Raw genomic sequence first — 25,255 nt, forward strand, 5'->3', positions numbered from 1 at the left:
CGCTCCCCCCAGACACGCCCCCATGGTGCTGACACACAGTGAGCGGCACGGCCGGGCCTCCAGCAGGCCTTGACAGTGCGGGCAGTACCAGAGCTTCAGCAGCGAGCGGCCGCAGTCCCTGCCCGCACGCAGGTGCTGGGTGGTGTTGACCACTTCGATGCCCAGGTTCAGCGCTTGCAGGAAGACCCGAGTGGCCAGGAGCGAGCGAGACAGCCGGGTCATCATCATCTTGGGAAACGATCCGAATGCAGAGGTTCCACTCCAGGCCCCACGGAGGCATTCCTCCGAGATGCTTGTCACTGCCCCGTTGCCAAGGAGACGCTGGTAGGTGAAAGGAAAAAGTCGGGAGAAGAAGGTTGAGACCATGTCGTTTACGTTAGCATCAGAGCCCAGGATGTAGAGGGACATTTCCAGGAATAACTGTGTGACGGCTCCACTGGCTCCGGCCCCCAAATTGGGAAACTCCTCCCGTAACAGCGTCAGAGTGGAATTATGACCCAGACGGAGCACCATGTCAAAAGCCTCTGAAATATAAGAAAAATAAAGAAATGAATGGAAGAGTGATGACAGAGTATGAAGGGGTGTCCACTAATTCTCATAAAAATGGTACAAATGTTGTCACTGGGGCTGTACCCTTTCAAAAGTTACTAATATGTATCATTTAGGTTCTATGTATACTTTCAGTACTAATATATACGCGAAAGGTACTAATATGCATTCTTTAGGGGTTAATAAGGTACAAAGGGGTACCTTTTGAAAGGGTACTGCCCCAGTGACAACTTTTGTAACTTTTTTTGCACCATTAAACTTAGTCCTAACTAAGTATAAACTAAATATTTAAAAAAAGCCACAGTCCAGAAATAAGGGTTGGACCAAAATGGCAGACAACTGGACTACATCAATGAGATTGTGTTTTGTGTGACAGACTTCAATCCTTCAGACATTTACAATGATTTTGACATTTACGCTCGTTTACATTTTAAAGGGGTCATATGATGCAAACATTTCTAAGTGGCTCTCAAGCATGAAATTGGTCTGAACTACACATTTTCCTGTGTCACAAAAATGTCAATTAAAATAAATAAATGTCAAATTTTCCAGTTTGTTTTAAGTGTTTATCTATTGCCACTGCCACTGAGCTCCAGCTCCAGAATATATATTATTTAATTATCTGCATATACTGTTTAGACTATAATATCTTATATTTAAATATAATAATTTTATTATTATTTATTTATCATATTTCAGTGAGAAGTTGAAAATTATGTGAATTAAAAATACACTACCATTCAAAAGTTTGGGATCAGTGAGAATTGTTATTATTATTATTATTATTATTTTATTATTTATTTTTTAAATTTTATTCAAAAAGGATGAAACTGATCAAACACAATTGTAAAGACATTTATAATGTTAGAAATCTATCAAATAAATGCTATTCTTTTGAACTTTCTATTCATCAAAGAATCCTAAAAAAAAATGTATTAGGGTTTCCACAAAATAATATTACATAAATATTGATAATATTAAGAAATGTTTCTTGAGCATCAAATCAGCATATTAGAAAGATTTCTGAAGGATCATGTGACACTGAAGACTAGAGTAATGATGCTGAAAATTCAGCTTTGCCATCACAGAAATAAATTACATTTTAAAATTGCAATAATATTTTACAATACTAATGTATTTCCAATCAAATAAATGCAGCCTTAGTGAGCAAGAGGTTCTGCCTAAAAATCTATAGGTGCAACTTAATTAAGTACAGACTAAGTTAGTTACTAAGCTCTTTGTGTAAACATTATAAAAGAATATTGCAACTCTAATCAGAGGCAGCTAATCAAGGTTTTCATGATTACTAGAAACATCCCAGCAGGTGTGTTGGAGCTGAACTTTGCAAGAAGGAAACCCTCCAGGAGCACGTTTAGACACCCCTGATCTGAGGCATCAAACCTATTCACTGACACTCTAAACATTTTACTGATGCAGAGACGTCATTGAAAAAAATGAAAAGAAAAAACCTTGGATACGCAGTAATCCACAGAATCTCTTCCTCACAGACGCACACACAATCCTAATCTCTGAAAGAGGATAAACAGTGAGGAAAAAAAGGAAGATAGAATTAAAGCTTCCTCTCTAGATGAAAACCACGATGTCCTTTTAAAACAACAAGGGTGTTTTCAAGAGCCTTATAGCTTTAAAAGGCATTCATTCATCCATGCTGGATGCTGTGAGAGAGATGCTGAGATCTCCAGAAAACAGAGCACAAAGAGACAAGACATAATCAGTGGCATCTGAAAGCTCTCAGTGAAGCCTTATCAGCACGCAGGCAAAGAGGGATTGCTACCGAACCCACCCAGACTACCGGGGAGACCAGAGACGAGAGGCTGAGGGGATTTGGTAGCATGTGAAGAGGAAAAATGAAGGCTATAGGTAAAGAGGAAGAATGACATAAAGAAATGTGAGTGAAAGAGAGGAGAAAAGGGCCTTGGGTTCGACATCCAGACAGGGTGAAGGTGATTGAGAGGTGGGGAGTCTGCAGAGCCGTGATATAAGCATACTGCCGAGCAGACTGTTCACAGCCACATACGAAGAGCTCCATCCATCTCTCCCAGGGAGTCCGGCTCTCAGGGGCACAGGATATTACATCAGCACAACACGCTGGAGGAGTTTATGGATCGCACTGATTGAGATGAGATAGAAATCACTTAGCACTAAATCACAGAGCAGTTAAAAGTCTCAAGGTGCTTTTAGACAACCGGAAATTCACTCTCACTGGCTGTGCCTGGAATAACGTACTACATACTCATATATCACATGATATCTGTAGTGTACAGTATGCATGCTGTGCACAGCATGAAAATGTTCTGTTTGCGTGGAATTACTATGACCTTTTAGTCAGTATTTGATTGGACCATTTTTCCAAAGGCATTTTCCAAGTTTACATAAAAGAAGGTAACATTTTAGTTTAGGGACCAAGTCTCACTATTAACTAGTTGCTTATTAGCATGCATATTACAAGCATATTGGCAGTTTATTAGTACTTATAAAGCACATATTAATGCCTTATTCTGCATGACCAAACTTAACAACTACCTTACTACTAATAAGCAGCCAATCAAGAGTTTATTGAGGCAAAATTAGTAGGTAATAGTTAGTTAATAGTGAGAATTGGTCACCAAACTAAAGTGTGACAAAAAAAATCTTGCTTTTACATAAAATGAAAAATAATCATATTTACTTTTTTGATGGTAACTGGACTATTTAGTAGAACAGTACTATTTGAAATGTTTATTGGTGCATTATTAATATTAGTAAAGCTATACTACAGTTCAAAAGTTTGGGGTTGGTAACATTTTTGTGCTTTAAAAAGAAATATTTTATGCTCAACCAAGCTGCATTTATTTGATGAATATACAGTAAACCCATAATATTGAGAAACATTATTACAATTTAAAATAACTGTTTTCTATTTGAATATATTTTAATAATGTATACCTGTAATGGCATAACTGATTTTTCAGCAGCCATTAATCCAGTCTTCGGTGTCACATGATCCTTCTTCTTATTTTTATTATTATCATTGTTGAAAACAGCATAATATTTATGTGGAAACGGTCATACATTTTTTTCAGGATACTTTGATGAACAGAAAGATCAAAAGAACAGAATTTATTTGAAATAGAAATAACATTTTAAATGCCTTTTTTGTCTGTCTTAATCAATGTAATGCATCCTTGCTGAATAAAAGTATTACTTTTTTATATAAAAGTCTTACTGACCTAAATGTTTAAAATAATATAAAATAGTAGGTGAAACAGTATATAGTACCTAACAATAAACATTTCAAACAGTAGTATGATACATAGCTGTGATATGACCTCGACAGTGAGTGGAATCCAGTCATATTAATCTCAGTAACAAATGTTTATTTTACATTTTTAATCTCATTTTGTGTAAAGAATGACACCTTTTCACAGTATGACAAAATGATGAGTCAAGACGGAGGTTAAATATCTCAGTTAACATTGCCTCAGGTTCATTTGTCACACAGGAAATAGAAGGTCAAGTGGAGCGCATTGCATTGTGGGATACAGCATCTCACGCTGTGCGCTCTGCTTGCTCACTGCACATTTTGCCAAATGCAGCAGGTCACCCGGGTATTCAACAGCCTACAGGCACATATTTACATACTGTGCACAGTATACATACTGCATACTGCAGGAACAGTTTGCCATTCTGAGACAAACAACAGCAAAGCGGCTTCGAAATCGGCTAGCACACATACACAGTCAGTGAACGATGTTGGGGTGTGTTTTGCTGAGATTTACCATACCAGGGTGAGTAATGTGGTGTTTAGGGAGACAGTGTCTAGTGCTCTGTGCTGATGTTAGCAGTAACGCAGCGTCTCGGCTGTGTGTGCTTGCGCTGGGGACAGACTATGTCTGCAGCTCACTGTGAGTTTGGGCTGTGAGTTTACCCGCCGAACAGACGCACACACACTTCTCTCTGTGATCAACGAGCTCTCAGATGCACTGAATGCCAAGCAGGATGCTCAGGGAGACACTCTCACACGTTAAAGAATAACAACAGACACACATACAGAATATCACACGCACGTCAATTCATATGCAAACACATTCATCACAGCACACCAACTCATGCTGTTTGCAAAAGCACCAGCATAAATAACTCATGCCTATACACTCATCACATGACAGACAACAGCATTTATATTTATGAACAAACATTGACACACAAGATGAAATGTAAAGAGAAATCACAATGACATGAGATTAAAACCAGTCTATATATATGAGAGTTGGAGTTAAGATCCAAACCAAATCCTAGCTCCAAGACTTGTTTTTTAAGAAGCAGTATGTTCCTTTTACTTAATACTATAGACTTGCATGATTGTGGCAAAAATCATAATTCCCAAAAAAAATCCTGTTATTATTAATTTTCAATAAATATTAATTTACAGTCAAATAGCTTTTTTGTGTAAGGCAACTGCATGCCATATGATTTATGTAGGTTACACATCTAAAACTAAATTAATTCATTGCTGTTCATACTTCTGCAAAAAAAACACAATGTTGACATTTTGACAAAAGGAGTAGTTCTAAATGGAATGTTGAAATCAACACTTTTCATAGTTAATCGAAGAAACCAATCATATTCTTTTAATGCATTTATTTATTCAAGTAAATTAAGTGAAATTGTTCCACAATGTCATTATCACCTTTAGTATGATATAAATGGACTACATTCTTGTCTGTAACCACAGGTTAAGACCCACAGCCAAGACTCTATGTTCAGAGACCCAGACCAAGACCAAGGCCTCAATTTATTGGTCTTAACAGATCTCAGAATCAAGACTGCAAGATGAAGACTCCATCTCTAACTGATCTATACGACTGCCGCCCTCAACCAGCATAACGCAAGCCATCAAATGCATACAGTCACACAATTTTACTTTTAATCATGCATACACAAAGACTATATCCTGCAGCTTTGTGTTACTTATGTTGAGGTGTCTCCTCCCAAGCCACCAAGAACAAACGATGGAGAATGAGAGAGAGAGAGAGAGCTCTGCTTCTTTCCTCTCTACTTCATCAATCTCTCTGAAAGCCTAGTGTAAGGCAGACAAAAGCCGCTGTATCACTTACAAAGCCATAATGGGCTTTAACAGTGGGAGAGAGCAGCTCGCTCTCTTAATGCAATGCAGTATTTGAGCAGAGGGGTCATACAGATCACAGTTGAATTCAGTCTGCTCTAGTTTCCTGCGTCTGATCTGGGCTTCGGGTACACGGGCAAGTCTGGTATCAGGTGTCCACTAATGGGGTGAGCATAAATGTCTTACAAAACACAGAGCAATGGTGAATATGGTGGTTGTGTTTTGTAGATTGGTCCAGTAGGAGCCTGACAGAAAATCACCACTGGATGAGCCACCACTGACAAGGTGTTTCTTATCAAGGTTATAACTCAAAAAGACAGGGTCAAAAACCTTTATGCCCTATGCAGAATTTTATTTGGGGGCCCCTAGGTGCCGCCAATACGATTGATTATTGTCAATGCTTGATTATTCACACACCCATTATAAATTTTATTTGTTGTGTTGCTGACATCATACCAATGTCTGCCTGGCATGTTTTTACCCTTCCACAATTTTTAATTGTAACATTAGCAAACCCACAAGAGTGGTCAGGTGTTAATTTGCACTTTAACATTCAAAGTCTTACATGTGGCATACTTAATGTGGTGTACTGAAAAGTAGCTAAATAAATCAGCAGACAATGCATTTATGGAACATGAATTTTATTTTAACAAAAAAAAAGAGCCCCCGAGTTTCAATTTGTCCTGATCGATTTTAACCCTTTTGTTGTGGTGCGCTTTGGCTGGCGCTGAGCCAGAGAAAGACGTGCACAGTGCTTTTCATATATCACAACTGTTCAGTATTTTCAATGATAAAGCTTATTTTTAGGTTTCATTTAAATAGAGATTTCAATTAAGTACTAGCAAAAAAAAGACATTTATAATTTGTTAAATACACTGATTTCTATGGAAAGCGGCAATAATAATCCTTTCAAATAAAATTTGACAACGTGTTTTACTCCTATCAAATACAGATTGGTAACTATAAAGTTTACTCTGTTTTCTCCCAGTTCACTGGCCACTTCCTTTCATGTATTTCGGGAGAAATGAGTGAATTTACGTGATGTTAATCCGACAGATCCACACGACATTATAGATCAACTAACATGGTCATTAAGGTTGTTTAAACGACAAAATAAATTAATTTACACATATTTGACAATCAGAATATGCTTTATCATATAGTTCATATAGTTCGCTATTGCGCCTGCATGACGCGTCTCTATGGAAATAAGATAATACATATACATTATTTAATATTTAATATTGTGTCTTTGTATAATTACCATTGTCCATTGACATAATATATCACTATAACAATATATCAAAAAATCAAGCTGTCATTTAAAGGGGTCATATGATGCTATTTTAAAGATCATTATTTTGTGTATTTGGTGTAACAGAATATGTTGACATGCTTTAATGTTCAAAAAACACATTATTTTCTGCGGCCCCCCTGGTGACTTTTCGTAAATGACTGTTTATTCTTTTACAGTAAATTATATATATATACATATAAATATATATACATTTTCTGTAAGAGTTCATGTATTTTCTTGTTATTACATAAATTTAAACTACAAATGATATGGTAATTCAAACTACTTATTACCAACCGATTTTTATCCCATTTTCATCCATATTATTTAATTTAAAAACTGCCAATTCCCCACATTTGTTATCAATATCTGTAAAAACCCACTTTTGGTCGACACCACAACCACACAGAAAATCCAGTTGCTTGTGTCCTACTTTCTAAGGTAGAGTGATATCACCAAACACACGCGACATTGACAAAGCATGAAGCTGTGTTTACATTTTACATATACATCGCATTTGTTCTCTGTTCTAAAGAGGAAAATGATATATCCTTTCAGCTCACAAACTAAGTACCTCTTCAATCATGGTTAAGAGTTTAGATAAGAGTTACTCTGCTCTAGGATGTTTCACAGGTATCTGATTTCCAACCTCTCAGGTGATTTATCATTAATGCCAATGGATGTGTGACCAAGGAGCTCTGATGGTGCTATATTTATGATCCAACAGATAGATGAACACAAGGCGCAAGCCAAAACCATTCCGTCATAGTGTAAGGAGTATGCACCAAAGAGGACAAGGTAAGTTATGACATTGCAGGAGGCCAAACTTATGAGTGGAAAGTAATTAAGAAACTCATAAATATGTATGATATTACATTTAAGTCACTGTATATGATTTGTAAGCTGGTGAGTATCTTAAACACTAGTTACTATAAGCCAATTGATAATACACAAATCAAACAAAAGTGCTGCAAACCCTGCAACTGTAATGGCTTCGTATGTTAAGCTTGTTTACCTTCAATAAATGTTTTTGATTATGTTTGTTATGGTAGTTTGGTCTGTGTGGGTTGAAGGGCATGTGAAGGTAATAGCACCTCACTGTCACTGCCAAATAGGCAGTATTGTGCTTCTCCAAGATCAAACCAAGATCAAGCACAAGGTGTTTTCAAGGCCCAAGAGACATTGCCATCAAGACACTGACCACGTGACCCACACCTCATGACCCTTTACAATAATGGCCTTTCCAACTTCCAGCAAGGACACCATTTTTCTCAATTCCTTTTGTGCTAGAACCTAGAACATAGTAATGACTACAGTATACAGTTCACAAAGGTCAGTGTCACAAATGTTATTTGATTAGCAAACTAGAAGTACATTAGTGTAGAATTTTAAATTATTTTCTTATTCATTTCATTATTCAAAATCCAAAACCTTGCAGGTTAATTTTCAGGTTAAAATGAGATATCAAAAATGTCAATGTTGTCTCAGATTTTTGGATGGAACTGCTGTTGTAAGTGGTCTACAGTGGTCCTCTCTGATCTTTAATTTGTTTTTTTTTATATCAATAATGATATTATTATTAATAATACAACACTGATATTATTAAAAGTTTTTTTTTTTCAAGACCGACTGGACAGGATAGATGGATGGACAGCCAGTCAAATAGACAGACAGACAGACAGACAGACAGACAGATAGATAGATAGATAGATAGATAGATAGATAGACAGACAGACAGACAGACAGACACACACACACACACAGAGAGAGACACATAGGTAGACAGATAGAATTGAACTTGTATGGAACCTGAATCATTCCTGCACTTCCTCTTTACTTTGTGTTTTTATCTTCAGACAACAAGCAGAACTGCACTGCTACCGCTCCACTTTCTGCAGGCCCTACAGCTATCAAAGCAGTCAGTTTGAAAGGTGAACATTTATAGAAGAGAATTAATTTAGATTAGACTTTAATCAATACATCAATCCAGCGAGTGCTCGCTCTAAACCAGTTGCGTGTTCTGACATATGCAAGGCCGCTGCGGTAATTCAAGCTGCTCAGAAGCGCCGCTCGGACATCCATCAGAGGCCCATACACTCATTATGCCCACCAGGCGCAGATCATCAATAAATTAGCCATGCAACGAGCCCAATCAATTTGCCTGATGGAGTGTCACCTCTAGCCACCGGGGAGAGTGATGGGGGGGAAAGCAGTGCCACCTGGCCCCTCCCCCGCCAGACCGCCACAGAGCCTGAAACCATCAACGCTAATAAAGTCTCTATCTGCCAGATGCGAGGCGCGTTTCATACATCACCCGTAAGTTATGTGCATTCAGAACGGCTCCATTGATTAGAGCTGAGTTTGTTTGCCGTACGAAGGATGAGGGAGTGTGCGATAACTCAGAGTGCCCACGTAACTCGAACGCCACACCTGCGAAGAGATTCAAATGGGTGGTCAGGGTCGAGATGCCAGGGGGTGATGAAGTAGCGTGCGGGAAGCTGTAAAAGTGCAATGGTGGAGTGGTAAGAGTCCTCCCCTAATATTTCCCATAAGGGAGGAGAAGGATTTCTGGTAAGGTCCCAATAGTATCGCTCCGGCCATGGGCTGGACGGCATTGGGTTACCAACACACTCACTCTCCTCTACCTCTCTCTCCACTCCTCACCCATCTCCATTGCCTGAGAGACCTCTCACTCATTGACAAATGGACTTCTGGGAAGACACCGATGACTAACCAAAGAACAGGAACTGCTCTCCTCCTTTGCTCCAAGATCTTATTATGAGAGAATCAAAGTGGGCCATATAATGTAGCATGTGCACATGCATGTGATATCAACTTCATTTCTCACTCATAAATCCTTTTAAATCTGTTCTGAGCATAAGTCCTCATCGTTTATTAAATTCTCAATCTGAGGGGTCAGTGGATGTAGCATTTGGTGCCAGGAACACGGACAGAGTGACCACAGTGACTTTTTTTGTATGGATCACATTGATTTCCTGTTCTGTGACTTTACAGGGGGCAAAGTTGAGTCCAGACTCCAGAGGAAAAACCACAACCTCTGTGCTGGACTGCAGCTGCTAAACTCCTTAACAGTAGATGGCTAATCCCATAGGTATACACACACAAATTTCTGCTTTATACAACAACCCGGCGCCATTTAATTTAAGTCTCAGTATCGACTGCATTGACTTCTGGATCTCATTGTGAGCTGGTGAAGAAAAGACAGCACTGCCTTTATACATACAGGTACATTCACTCCAAGTCACAATAGGTTGTTTGCAATCACGTGATTCTGATGACGCGCGAAATGCAGCTGGAGGGCAGGAAGTGATTTTTCTCCATAGAAATCACTAGCAGAAACTCCAAATGCCTGTGTTTTGCGTTGTTTATGGATGCTCAAATCGGACAAACCGAGAAACCACAAGGAGCTTTTATCGTGTAAGAAAATGTGTTGTTCATAAGGGGGGAAAAGTCAAGAAATTGATTGAAAAACGCAGGAAAAAGTGGCTTGTAAACCTGCGTCTGCGGTCGGGACACAGGCATTTGGAGTTTCTGCTAGTGATTCCTATGGAGAGAAAAATCACTTCCTGCCCTCCAGCTGCATTTCGCGCGTCATCAGTGACGTCATGTGCAAACAACCTATTAATTGCAATAAAATATTATGTCACAGTAACATCACAATGCAACAAATCTCAGTGGTCATAAAAAGCCATCAGAAGCATCATGTCCATTCAAAATGAGGAGGCATGTTTAAAATTAATTATTATTTCATTACTTATTAATATAATTACTTTTTATGTATTTTATTATTAATAGAAAGAGTTATTATGAAAATCTCAAATCTGACACAGACAGACAGACAGACAAACAGACAGATAGATGATAGACAGACAGACAGACAGACAGACGGAGAAGATACAATGTTTTACAATCACATGAATGTACCAGGACGGTTATTGGTGCCCCCTCAAAAATACAGCATTTTCGTTCTGTAAAATATATACTTTTTGTGATTTTGAGGTAACATATGACCCAAAACCAAGAGATTCACTCAACATGCATGCAAAATGACAAGTTACATGTAAGCGAGAGGTGATGGGACATCCGTAGGCGGATGGAGAAATGGGCGGTATGTGCGCTGGAGGAGGAGAGGAGAGCAGGTGAATGAAGCGTTCAGAGAACGTGCCAGTTCATGTGGAGAGAGACACTCACAGCCTGAGCTTTGAAGCTCCTATCAAAGGCTGCTGGATTCAAGTGATGGCAGCAAACCAGACAAATCCACCGGAGTCACCACTGTGACGAGACCTTGCAGCTAAAGCTCCTCAAGACCTTGGAGTTACAAACACACAGATCTCTCAATTTAACAAAACATGAGGGTCACTGTTAATGGTCTACACTCCCACACAAAACCATTTGTGAGCTCTGAATGAAACGCACACACTGTACACAGCACCTGACTCTCAGACGCTCATCCCTCTGTTATCAAGAACATGGAGCACTCTACGTGTTTTAATAGAGTAAAAACACAAAGGAGGATAAATAAAAGCATGAATGGCTGAAAGAGGAAGCAATAACAGACATACTGGTACAGGTATCCGCTCATAATCAAGATTCCCCTCTGACGCATTGGCTTGTCTATCCACGCATGACTTGTGGCTCCAAATAAACAGAGCGCTGTCACTCCACACCTCTCCCAGACTCTTTCCCAACGCTCTTCCTCCTAAACATCACTCCCAGAGTCCAATTATCCTCCCTGCCCGATTACTACACAATCTGATGCAGAAATGCACACAAATATCGGTCGCTGAATGCATATCAAACAAATCCTAAGAAGAGATCCTTCACTGATAATGAAGGGGAAAAATTATTTCCTTTTTGAAGTGAGGTTTTAAAGCGGATAGACAAGCGAGGGGTTGAATTTTAAAGCGGAGTAGCGAGGGGATAGACATGTGGTTTGAAGTTCTTGTTCCAGATGCGAGCGAGAGCGAGGGAGTGATAGACGGTGAGAGGAACGGGAAGAAAGAGAAGAGAGTGAGCGGTGCACAGAGACTGGGAGAGACACTTTGGGGTCATCTGTAATTTTAACGTGCTAAAAAGAGTAAGAGACACCCTCAGATGATTCTCTCAGCCTGAACTCTTTACACAGGGATGAATTATAATACCTTAAACTGACTAACAGCTTATCAGTCTTATTCTGATGGACAGTAAATTTAACTTTTATCCCTATGATCTCCATATTAAAGATGTTTGGCATGGTATAATACACTCTTGAGAATTAAATTAGACAGTGTTTGTACAGATTGTTTCATGTCAAGTAAACATTGACAAACTAGGCCTGTGAGGCATGAGATGGGCCCCGCCCACAAATATTGGCATCATGCACAGTCATTTGTATCAGGGTGTAATTATTCATGTTATACTGTCTAATATGGATATACAGTAGATATATATAGACGGTTTCATCGGGCGCACGCGCCTAGCCCCGAAGTTAACTTCCGGTCTGTGTTTGTTTATCAGTCTGGCTATGGCGCCGGCTACAAACGCAGTTAAAGTTAAGGTGATGAGTAGACTGAAGTTGGGCTCAGGTGGTTGTGCTGTGGGATGTGTTTCCCATACATTTATTTATTTGTGGCGCTCGCCACAATATCAAAAATTACAGATTTTCCAAAAAGGCTTCGTTGAATAAACATGAGCACCTACTGCACATTTAAAAATCATAACGAGGCGCGGGTGTTTTTATTTCACTGTATTTCTGAAGGAAGACTATCTTTAGAAAATTTTCGATGTCATTTTCATTTAATCTTGCATGTTATATGCCTGATAAAGAAGCGTTTGTGAGCTCAGTGCTGATTTGTGTACAGCCATTACTGGGGAAACCCCTGTTTCTCCCGCTTTAAAGCACCTCCTGCTGGCAGAGAATGAATTTGCATTTTCAGTAAGTCCGTCTGATTTACGCAGCAAACATATTTTGCTTGTTATCAAAAATAATCTACTCTAAAGGGACTACTTAGCTGTTGTCATTGATTCTATTTGGAAGTCTACCGGAAGTTAAGTTAGGGCCACAAAAGCACGCATGCGCAGTAACATTTGTTTATGTTGTTGCCGTTGAAACCGTCTATAGATATGGATATGAATACAAATATATATTTAGGATGATGTCTCCAAAAATCACCAGTAAATAAAATATTTATTAAAGATTTTTAAAAAAATTAAATAAAAAAATTATATTGTACATTATAATGATTCTAAATTAACTTGTAGAATACAATCTTTTCTATTGATTTCTTTTCTTTTTAAAATATTTCTTTCATTATTGTATTGTTTTAATTTTTTTCTTATTACATGTTTCTACATTTTCTACATTCTACAAGTGCTACATTAATCTATCACTTTTCCTTTAAATTACTGCCAGATGATAATCTCAATCTTAAAGTAGGTTAAAAAAATCTTCCAAAAAAAATATTGCAAGTGTGCAGTTCCTGTCATTTAGAAAGCGTAAATCCGGTGAGGTACAGCAGGTGTACCTCTGAAGATTTTAACCAATCAATGAGAGACATAAATGAGAGGGAACTGATTGTATTTCTCCAGAATGAAGCTCCGAGCTAATAACTGTCCTTCACATCAAAGTAAAGCAGTTGGACTAGCAAAGGCTCCTGAGGCGTCTTTACACCTCCACTCCGTCATGTCAGTCAGCTTGTGTCTTGTTTTTGGTTCGCTGTGCACATGAATCAATAATCAAAATTCTTTCAGCTAATATGCTGTTTCCGGGATTGTGATTGAACGCTGTGAGGGCCCCCCCCCGCAGCCGTGCGCAGTGCAAGCAACTGGAAAAGCCGCACAATAGTCTAACTGACTGGTTTGGATACTTCCTCTGCTGTGTGTACAGCTCACGCCCCCCGCTGCTCAACTTTGGCACGGTTTCAAGAGACACCGCAAACACATGTGGCAATCAATTCCCACCGCTTTCCAAGATATAATCAGATTTCTTTCCGAGGCATCCATTAATCTCTAAACTGCAGATAGATCAACTGAAATATGATCGCTTCAGCAAACTCTAAAACTGCCTTACGGTAAAGGTTAGATATACGGAGCAGCTTTTGCCTCATTTTGTTTCAGGACACAGGAGAAGGCAGCTGTGCTGAGATCTATGGATCAGTGTTGCTATATCAGCTCTAATTCACCGCTCGCCCAGCGCAGCGGGAGTCCGACCGTCAGCCAGGCCAGACGTTAGTTCCACTCTGTGGAGCAGCACTGGGTAATGATGTCCAGACAGGTGAGATCCGTATCAGTAAACGCATCTTTGACAGACCTAAATGTGAAGCACACAGACTCGGCTGCAGGTGTGGCAGTAGATCAAGAGGCCCACTTTTTTGTACTTCAATTAACTTTACAGGAGCTCAGTGGCAGAGCTGGGATCAAATCACGTCTTTTTTGGCTAGATAGCGGCGCTGGAAAAGGCTGCGGGCTGTGACTATCAAGATCTGATATAAGATCTCACAAGGAGTTATAACTCACTGTTAAAGAGCAAGATTGCTAGCGGTGAGGCATTTTAGCGTAGATGGGGGAACAATGTTAGACCTTCTTGGCCTCAATCATCACATCATCAGCATACTCTTCTGTATTTGCCTCCTCATAATCAGCATGTCTAATCCTACAGATTCAGTCAGCTGTTCGCAATGTTTAGCTTATCTTTTCTAAAGTTCATTCCTCCACAGTCCCTTTAGCAAACAACATGGTACATTTTCAAGGTTTATGCTGAAGGTCCTGTGGAAGCAAAGCACAATTTTCACCTCATGGCAGAAATGTGGCAAATAAATGACATGTTCTCCCTGTGATTCTCGGCTATTTACAGATAATGCTGCAGAAGAGTTTACACTTCTTTCCCTTTCCTCTTGTCTGACGCTGAGGGGAGAATCTCATTTCTGTAACTCCCAAAAAATGTCAAAGGCTACCTGCTCTGTGGGAATGGATATCCCTGTACAAGTCTGCTGGCTGTGAATCGCAATGCTGGTAAAGAAAGGTGTAGACAGGTTAGAGTTGGTTTGGTGCTGGCTTAGCTGATAATGACAGGAAGTGGCTAATTTCCTTCATTATGTGGTCCCTGATATTTCTATTCAGCGAGGATGCATTAAATTGATCAAAAGTGGCAGTAAAAACTTTTATAATTTTACAAATGATTTCTATATCAAAGAAATGCTGCTCTTTTGAACCTTCCGTTCATCCTGAAAAAATGTGTCACAATTTCCACAAAAATATGAAGCAGCACAACTGTTTTCATCACTGATAATAAGAAATGTTCCTTAACCACCAAATCAGCACAATAAAAAATTTTTTGAAGTATTTTGTGACACAAAAGTAGATTAAAATAGAAAACAATTATTTTAAATTGTAGTAATATTTCACAATATTATTGTTTAATCAAAAGAAATGCTGCCTTAAAAAACATTAAAGAAATCTTACCGACCCCAAACTTTTAAGCGGTATTGTAATTTTAGTTTTTATTGTTTTATTAATAAGGGTGATTATAGTAATTTCATACATTTCTCATTTTATTGTCATAATTTAGCACATTAAAACAAGGTCAGAATTTAAATATAATTAGCATTTACAATAAAGAAACACAATAATTATAATATTAATATTAATTTACTTCTCTTGGCTGAAAAGGTTATAAAATCATTCACTAGATTATTTTATATTTATCAATAACTTTTAATGTATACATAATTTAAATTTAATTTCACTAAAATTATTCTATATTACTATGTTTTATAAAAATATAAAACTACCACACAGTGAAAACATGTTCAAAAGAGAGTTTCTTTGCTCAATCAGTTGTCGATGAGTCGATGACTTTACCACCACTCAGTCTGATTCAAACAAACCTTTCAGTTTTATGAACCAGTTCATCTGATTCATTGAAAAGATTTGACTCTCATAATGATTTGTTCATGAATCAGTGTTCTCTCCTAGCTAATGGACCAGTGAATCCACCAGCATAGACTTCATGATAAAGCTGTTTAATCTAGTTAACACATGCAGGTCTTTCAGCAGTGATAGCAGCAGCCGGGCCTGGGGAAAATTCTAGGAAAAGCTCTAAATGTAAACATTTCCTCTTTAAACTGAACTCAAAGCTTTTCAGAGCCCATCTTCTGCTTTCGCTGTCACTGCAAGTGTGTTTGTGCTGAGGAAAGAGATAAGAGAGGCGTGCCACCCACCGCTGCGGTGTCTACTTGACGACGGACCTCTCTGTTAGTTGGTTTGTTTTCGTCTCTAGTTTGTTAGCTCTGTCCTTGATGTGCTTTGCGCAGAAGCATCCCCGGAGCCTCCGCCGCATCAGGTGCCGTTCTGATCAAAGGCTGACGCGAATGCCGTGCTCCTCCCTCTCTCTCTCTTACGATTGCTTTTCATTCCTTTCTTATGTCTGTTTATTTGCATCATCCTATTCTCTTAGACACACACTACGTTTCAGGCCTCTTAACTCCCATTTTTACCTTATTTCCCCCACCTTTGTTCACAGACCAATCCTTCTTAAGAGAAAACATCACCTTGAAGGGAAAAACAAATGTGGTGGTGCAAAGCACATACTGACGGAGGTTACAAATCTAACAACTAAAGGCCTGTTCACAACAAAGATGATGATTATAAAGATAATTATAAAGTTTTATTAATTTTTCCAATTCTATGAGAACAGGGAAGTCCTCACCATATCTATAATAACAACTTCACAGAGGAATGATATTGCTGAAATAATTTCCAAAACTATTTTTTCCAGCTGATGAACGATAAAAACATCGACGGCCAATCAAAATCCATCGGCTTTTAAAGCCCGTTCACACCAAGAGCAATAATAAAAAAGATAACTACAATGTTAAATATATCACATCCACACCAGTGGACGATAACATTGCGTTTCTTATAAGTGCATGATGCAATTGTTGTCTGTCGCTTTAAATGCTCAAGCTCTTAAAGTCAGGTGGATTCTGATTGGCTGTAATGTTTTATCATTCATTAGCTACAAAAAATCGTTCTGAAAGTGATTCCAGTGATATTGTTTCTCTATGCTGTCACCATTATAGTTGTGGTGTGGACTCTGCTACTCTTTTAAATGTAGAATTATTTTTAAAACTTTCTCATAATAGTTATCATCCGCTGTGTGAATTGGCCTTAAGACTATTTTTCCCAAACCTGCATGTGGCATCATTTCTGCAAAATGATATTTGCTTTGCTTCCTGCAAGTTTTACGACACTTTAAAAGACAAATAGTGTTGTTAAAAGCACATTCAGTTTTATCCAAAACAGATGAACATGAATCTGTCATTTTATTACTCTGGCTGTATGTATCACAGTAATTCATAAATGAAATGTCCGCTTAGTGGCTATAGCGATAAAAACGCATTTGCTGGAGGAACCATGCCATTTTAGCTTGCTTCCACATATCTTTGAGTTCTTTTATCGTGAGCCGTGCTCACGGGACTCATACCTCAGTGCTTCACACCGCAAGTGCAATGATGTACCAGGTGAGCTACCAAGCAAGTTTACTACGTAAGAAAATCCATATATATGGAGTTGGTTATGTGATGTGAACGTCAAAATGTATTTCTTTAACAAATCATGTACTATGGTAAAAGCATTTTGAGGTCATAACATAGTATTGTGCAAGGAATCAATCTCTCCCGTAATCATAGTTGGTGTCAAAAAAATTAAAAAGTTGTTGATGTTTTATTTCCACTGGTGTTTATTTCAGCTAGAAACTACAGTGAACTGTATGTATAAGTATGATTTTTGAGTTGTGCAAAACTCTAGGCACGCGTTTCCAGTGAGCCTAGGTTGGTTTGTCCCCTGTACGCCTCAAATCCCCTGGAATTCTCCTTGACAGAATGCCTCAACGTCCCTCATTACGTCCTTCCCATCGTCCCCAAGTGCTCACCTCAGCAATACATACATTATTATGAGGACTTCTGTCAGCTACACAATAGAAACATCCGTACTTTTAATCATAGCCCCAGCCAGCTGGGAGAGAGCCTCCTTCGCCCCTCTACCCTCTTCCTCCCTTCTCATGTTTCTTCTTTTTTTCTTGTTCTATCCATTCATCTCCCTCCCTCCCTCTCTCTCTCTCTCTCTACCAGAAGTCGTAGTGATGAATAGTTCAGTGCTGGCATCTGATGCCCACCAGCAAGAGGCAAGGCCCTTTTCAACAGCTCTCCTGGATCAGGAGGGGAAAAGAGATTAATTAATCCGGCAGTCTGGGAGGCAGGACACTTTGGGTATAGAGTTTGTGTGTGTGTGCACGGAGGCTGATGAGCTCTTTAAATAAACGCCACAAGGGTACACACCAGAGCAGCCAGAGGCAGGGCATATGAGACCGTCCTTGACCTCCCAACACACACACACACACACTCCCAAACTGTTCCCTCAGAGACTCTTGCCTCACAAACCCTCAGTCCACCGCTGATTTTCAGCCCAGACTTTGGGGGGAGGGTAATGTGCCTGGGTTTGCTCTTAAATGCACACCGTGCCTCTGCGCACCTACATTACCACGCCATATGATACTGTACAGAGGAGGTAAATGATGTCATCATTCTGACCGCTGCCGTGTCCTTCAGACCAGCTGAACGAACCGGTTTACATGCTGCTGATGGGATGGTAATGCTAGAAAATGTCATTCTTTACAACAACAACATCAACAACAAAATGCCATTACCCAGCCTAAAAATCCACTACAGTGATGGTGTCAGATGAATCTAATATATTTACATAAAACTCCAAAGGGTGTAAAAGAACGTCATGGTACTGTAATATCATGGTATTATATATGATAGTCAGGTAACCAAAAGTTTCATGTAGTAACATCTAACTCTCACTGGTCTGTTTTTAATAAACTGTACATGGCACTTTTTACTATGCTAATCAAAAAGTATACATAATTAATACATAATTTTGATAAACCTCTGTGGTCTGGCAAATTATTCAGTTTCCAAAATAAGTCATTTTGAAAATAACTGTTTGTCCAGTATATTGCAATTTTTTTAGTGGGGTCCACTAAAAATTACCGTTTTTTTTTTTTTTTACAAAATATCTTATTTTGTGTTTCACAGAAGAAAGTAAGCCATACAGGTTCTGGAGTGACATGAGGGCAAATGATGGCAGAAGTTTCATTTTTAGGTGTACTGTCTCTTTAAGAATGAATGTTTGAATGTATAAATGACTTTATAGAAGGATCAAAAGTACTGATGCAATATCATAATATACAGGGATATACAATGGTAATATCATGGTACTACTAAATAAATAAATACTGACAAAGATATCATATATAAATATATAGCATGGTACTTTTAAAATAAATATTAATATAAGGATCTGTGGTACTGATGCAATATCACAACATATAGATATACAATGGTAATACCATGGTACATTTTAAATAAATATTGATAGAAGGATCTATCAATATTGATATTGATTGATATCGCTATTCAATATATATTTATTGATATTGGTATTGTATTAATGTAATATCCCAATCCATGGTTCTTTTTAAATAAATAAATATTGATCGAAAGATCTAAAGGACTGATGCAGTATCACAATATATAAATATACGTTTGGTACTTTTTCAATAAAAACTGTTAGTAAATAAATAAATAAATAAACTAGTATAATTGTAACTTAGGTTTAGTACCTAAAGTACTAATTCAATATCACAATCTAAAAATATTTTGTATCATTGCTTTTTGTTGTTGTTGTTGTTGTGGAATCTAGAGAAGCTGACGGTAGTGACTCGACAGATAATGGCCCTTTTTATTACTTTGCAGATGCAATTTTTCATATCCAGATATGAAATTAAATGTAAATATCACAACCTAACCATTGAAAATACTATTTGGTGTTTTTACTTGTCATTTAGCAGATGGCTTTCATCCAATGAGACTCACTCTAGACTAATTTCACAGACGGTCTCATTGGAGTACCTGTGGTTAAGAGCCTTGCTCAAGGGCACAATGTTGATAGAGCGGGACTGTGATCTAACAGGAACTATTGAGTTTCTGGGTCATCTTACACGAGACTGAACCAGCAACCAAGTAGCTCAGATCATTAACTATTAGGGTACCAGCACATCGCTGGCAAACCACTAGTACATCTGCGGCCCTAAAATTTCCAACGACACTTAACAGAACAGGCCTTGTAATCCAGGCTATGATGTTCAACAGAGATAAATCTATAGCGTCTCCTCTGGAGACACAGGAAGAGACACAAAGGAGAGGAGGACCTGGGGAAAACGGAAGGCAGGAGTGGAGGGAAATTCCCATCTGTCTCCCACCCTCATGGATGAGTGCAGTGACCCAAATAGAGGGGACGGGAATAGCAACAGGGTAGAGGAAGAAAGGAGAGGAGGAGGAGGAGTGCATCAGAAAGAAAAGGGCAGATAAGATGAGAGATGTTCTTCCTTCTTTGCATGTCTTCTCTTGGGCATATCATCAAACAAGATCCACAGAGAGAGCTGAAGTACTGAAGGCAGGTAGGCATGAAATAGACTTGTGAGGGGAAATAGACATATTTTACACTGGTTAGGTCAGTGCATACTTTTCAAAAAGGTTTTAAATAAATAAATAAATAAAAATGTTGATAGAAGGATCTAAAGTATTGATGCAATAACACTATATATATATATAGACATTATGATTGCAGGCACTTATCCAGATAATGGCCGCTTTTAATTATCACTTCCAATTATTACAGCTAATGCTCATATATTGGAGTATAAACGAGTCAGATTTATTAGGGTGTCATTTATATTGGTAGACTCAAGATCGAATCAACAACAAGGACTGAAAGTCTTTTGGACAAAAGCAGTGAAGATATCTCGTTTCAAATATTCTGATAAAATCTGCAGACACTGTAGCCTTGATGAAAAAATGAAATGAAACCTTAAGTTTAAAAAAACAAGGACAAGTACACCGCACCGGATAGGTCACCTCAGGCCTCGGCTGCTGGATAATTGGATTTGCGACTCAAAGGCAAAGTCTTACTCTTTTTACATTGTACATTTTTCCTCACCTCTCTTCCACACTCTTATCTGCTTTATTCTTTTGTGAGTCTGAGCTGAACTTTTCATCATGTAAAAGCAAATAAAAAGCAACGCATAATAAGAACAGTGGAGAAAAAAAAAGCTGCTGTGTCCTTCTAAGAAAGAGATACAGTGGGTACGGAAAGTATTCAGACCCCCTTAAATTTTTCACTCTTTGTTATATTGCAGCCATTTGCTAAAATCATTTAAGTTAATTTTTTTTCCTCAATAATGTACACACAGCACCCCATATTGACAGAAACACACAGAATTGTTGACATTTTTGCAAATTTATTAAAAAAGAAAAACTGAAAAATGCTCAGTATTTAGTAGAAGCACCCATTTGATCTAATACAGCCATGAGTCTTTTTGGGAAAGATGCAACAAGTTTTTCACACATGGATTTGGGGATCCTCTGCCATTCCCTAATGATTTTAGCAAATGGCTGCAATATAACAAAGAGTGAAAAATTTAAGGGGGTCTGAATACTTTCCGTACCCACTGTATATCAACAATATAGTGTTGATGTTGCCAGTATAAGGAAGTGAGAGGAAATTTGACAGATCCAAATATCCAATATGCACCATCATCATACTTTGATGTCTCAAGAAAACACATGAAAACCACAAGATCAGAGTGCGCTTTCTGCTATAAGATCAAGACACAGGGATGGGTTTAGAGGATGAAAAGCTCTAATCACAAAAAGGAAAAGCTAATCTTATCCTTTTCAATGTTGAAAATGGTTGTGAAAACCATGATATTTTTTGGGATTATCTGATGAACAGAAAGTTCAAAAGAAAAGCATCTATTTTAAAAAGGTTTTTATTAAGCCTTTACGGTCACTTTTGATTAATTGAATGCATCCTTGCTGAATTAAATTATTAATTTCTTTAGAAAAACAGCTTACTAAATCAAAACTTTTAAAAGGCGTACTGTATTTAATATTATCATATTTAAAATGCATTGAAAGTATAAACTAGGATTTTCTTAGTTTAAACATCTGATATTATTTAAAAGTTAAAAGTAACATGGTCATGCTGGAAGGTAACCTTTCTTCCCATTGACAACTTTCTGGCAGAGGGCAGCAGATTTTCCTCAAGAATTTAACAGTATTTTGCCCCATCCATTGTGCCTTCTATTCTGACAAGTGCTCCAGTCCCTGCTGCAGAGAAACACCCCCATAACAGGAGATCACCACCTCCATGCTTTACTGTAGGAATGCTCCTATTTGGATGGTGAGCTGTATTGGATTTCAGTCTGACATATTGCTTGGTGTTGAGACCAAATAATTAAATTTTAGTTTCATCTGCTTCAGAATCTTCAAGGTGTGTTTTGGCAAAGCTCAGTCGTGACTGCATGTGGCCTTTCTTGAGGAGTGGCTTTATTATTGCAACCCTCCCATACAAGCCACATTTGTGCAGCGTTTGTGATATTGTTGTCACATGCACACAATGACCACTCTTTGTCATAAATTCCTGCATGCCTTTGAAATTTTATTGTATCCATCTCCTGACTTGTGCCTGTCCCTCAGTTTTATCCCTCAGTTCTTTTGACAGTGTCGTCACCCATAGATTGTTTGCTTCAGTTGCACTACCAAAGACTGAAATGCTCCAGGAAAGCTCTTTTCACGCTGAGCAAATCAAAATGAGCACAGCTGATCACAGTTGAAAGTCAAATGGCTTTGTGTGCCATTGAGAAGGTGATTAGCTACACCTGATTGAGTTTACAAGTCATTTTTAGGAGGAGAGGGGGTGATCCTTTTTCCAACTCAGTGATTCTGTTTTTTTATTTATTTATTTTTTCTGACATGTTGGTTTTATATCTTTCACTTGGATGTTATAAATTGTTATAAGAGTAAATACAGCTGGACAAAACAAAAACGGTATCCGTCTTCATTTCAGGCTACAAAGCAAGAAAATGTGATTATTTTAAAGGGGGGATTCTTTTCTATACCCACTGTAGATAACGACTATGCAGAAAATGGCAAAATGAATGAATGCTTGCTCGCTTCATTTTTGTACTTCGGATTTTGACATTTTTTATTCATTTCCAAAGCCACAACACAGATGGGTTCAAAAGAATTCGGGAGTCACTTTCTACGAGCAGAAATGAGATATAAATTCTCTCTGCTGCAGCGCGTCAGTCAAACTTTTCAGGAAAACGAGTGAGTAAACGAATAAATACACAGTTTGGCCAATTTATACATCATTAAAAGGGTGGTCTGGGGTACGGTTCACTTGTGATGTGAATACAATCGTACTAAATCACCGTACCCCAGACCACCCTTTTCAGGCAGACTCGGGTACGGTTCGCGGGTGCACACCCAAGTTCAGAAAACAACGTTCACATTATCCAAACGAACCGAACTCTGAGGTCAAATGAATCTGGGTGCGCACCAAAAGTGCTAGTGTGAAAGCCCCCTAAATAGTTACAAAACAAAACATTTTAACAAGCAGCTATAATATATATTTTTTGTTTATGCACCAAATACCCCAAAATGGTTAAACTTTCAACCAAACCAAAACTAAACTAAACTAAACTAAACTAAACAAATAACAGCTTTATGGGCAGCTTAATGAAGAGAGCCTCATCCTCTGGTTTTGCTGCTTTCAGCTGAAAAGAACGTAGCCCCTGAACTCACAGCCAGTATCTCAGTCTGACCCATTTGTGCATGAACCACAGTCATGGCCCAACGGCTCTGCCAAGGAGTGTCAGAAACTGCACACACAAATGACCCATGAGGCCAACTGAGTATTACCAAACAGGAAATACACTCATCAGTTATGGCTAAATATACAGTGAGTGTCTGTCCACCCACAGGTCCAGTAGGTTATTGTAGAGCTCTCACATTGACTTAATGCTCCGTCTATTGATTCTGTTCTCACTGAGAGCCACATTATCATTATCATTCACCATTGTTAGGACATTAACCTGTCTGGTGTATCATTACAAGAGGCTTCAATGATAATATACCAGTTTTTATAACATAACAGAAAGAACATTGCTATGAATATAATAACTGTAGCCTGTCTGTGGTTTCTAATTACAGTCATTTAGCTTAGAAACAGTCAGTCTAACAATAAAACAAGTGACTTATAAAGTCGTTATTGGAGCGTACATCTTTTACATGGGGCAACAGCTAATTAGGATGAGCATGAGGGCTTTAGCACCCCCTACAGGAAGAGTCTGACAGGAAAAAAGCAAGGAAGCCAAGAAAACACAAGGTGAAAAAATCTTCACCATCCCTTCCTCTTTGAATTTCCCCTTTGAAAAAAGAGATGGCTAATAAAATATTTATCACGCCAGGCAACAGTTTGTGTCAGGATGAATACATCTCTGACATTAAAAGCTCAGGAGGTGGAATAGAGAGATGAAACGAGAAAAAGGAAAGAGAGTGAAGTATATATATGATTTCATTGATGATGCAGAAGCAGTGGGGGTCAGAGAAGTGTGGGGAGGAATGTAAGAAATCAATGTAAAGACATGGAGAAAAGGAAACGAGGGAGAGACAGAGGATGAACTTTAATCATTTAAAGAGGTTAAGAGAAGGTTAAGAGAGCTTGTTCAAAGATTAAATACATTAAACGAAGAGTCCGAGACACAGGAGAATGTGTAGGGAGCAGCCAGAAGTGTAGTAGAATTCAACTCAACACAAAATAAACAACCTAGGCTTGACTTCAAACCATAGCAAGTAAAAAGCAGTGCAATACAAAAATATATGTTTGAGCCAGCCAACCTTATAAAACAGACAGGTTCGACTCTGAATTCCAATTGGATGACACATGTTCAGAGTGGCTGTGGTCTCATGCTTTATATTAATGCGACAAGTTGCTACATAGTTTGGTCACCACAAATTGCATACATTTAGGACAGGGGTGTCCAGTCCTGGTCCTGGAGAGCAAAAATCCTGTAGAGTTTAGCTCCAACTTGGCCCAACATATCTATCTTGAAGACTCTGGTATCTGAAGACCTTGACTACATTGGTTCAGGTGTGTTCAGCTGGGGTTGGAGCTAAACTCTGCAGGACAGTGCCCCTCCAGGAGCAGAACTAGACACCTCTGATTTAGTAAAATTAAATTATATTACTTGGAGGTTTCACGTTAGATATTCCACTAAGGTTAAGTAACTTTGCAACCACATGTCAACTACCAGTTATTAGATTATTATTTGATAATTAGAAGAAGCTAAACATCTGCTAACACTTTGTGATGCC

The 25,255-nt window shown here is 38.4% G+C and overlaps 1 protein-coding gene across 1 annotated transcript in view; it reads right to left on the reverse strand.

The window, feature by feature from the left end:
* LOC107752049 (glypican-3-like) overlaps positions 1-25,255 on the reverse strand; it is an 80,500-nt gene that overhangs the window by 450 nt on the left and 54,795 nt on the right. The window contains exon 3 of the mRNA XM_016567900.1: positions 4-524. Within this exon, the coding sequence (XP_016423386.1) occupies positions 4-524 (521 nt within the window). The remainder of the gene's footprint in view (positions 1-3; positions 525-25,255) is intronic.

Source organism: Sinocyclocheilus rhinocerous, unplaced genomic scaffold (assembly GCF_001515625.1).
Source record: "Sinocyclocheilus rhinocerous isolate Xijiao unplaced genomic scaffold, SAMN03320098_v1.1 scaffold662, whole genome shotgun sequence".
Classification (NCBI taxonomy): domain Eukaryota; kingdom Metazoa; phylum Chordata; class Actinopteri; order Cypriniformes; family Cyprinidae; genus Sinocyclocheilus; species Sinocyclocheilus rhinocerous.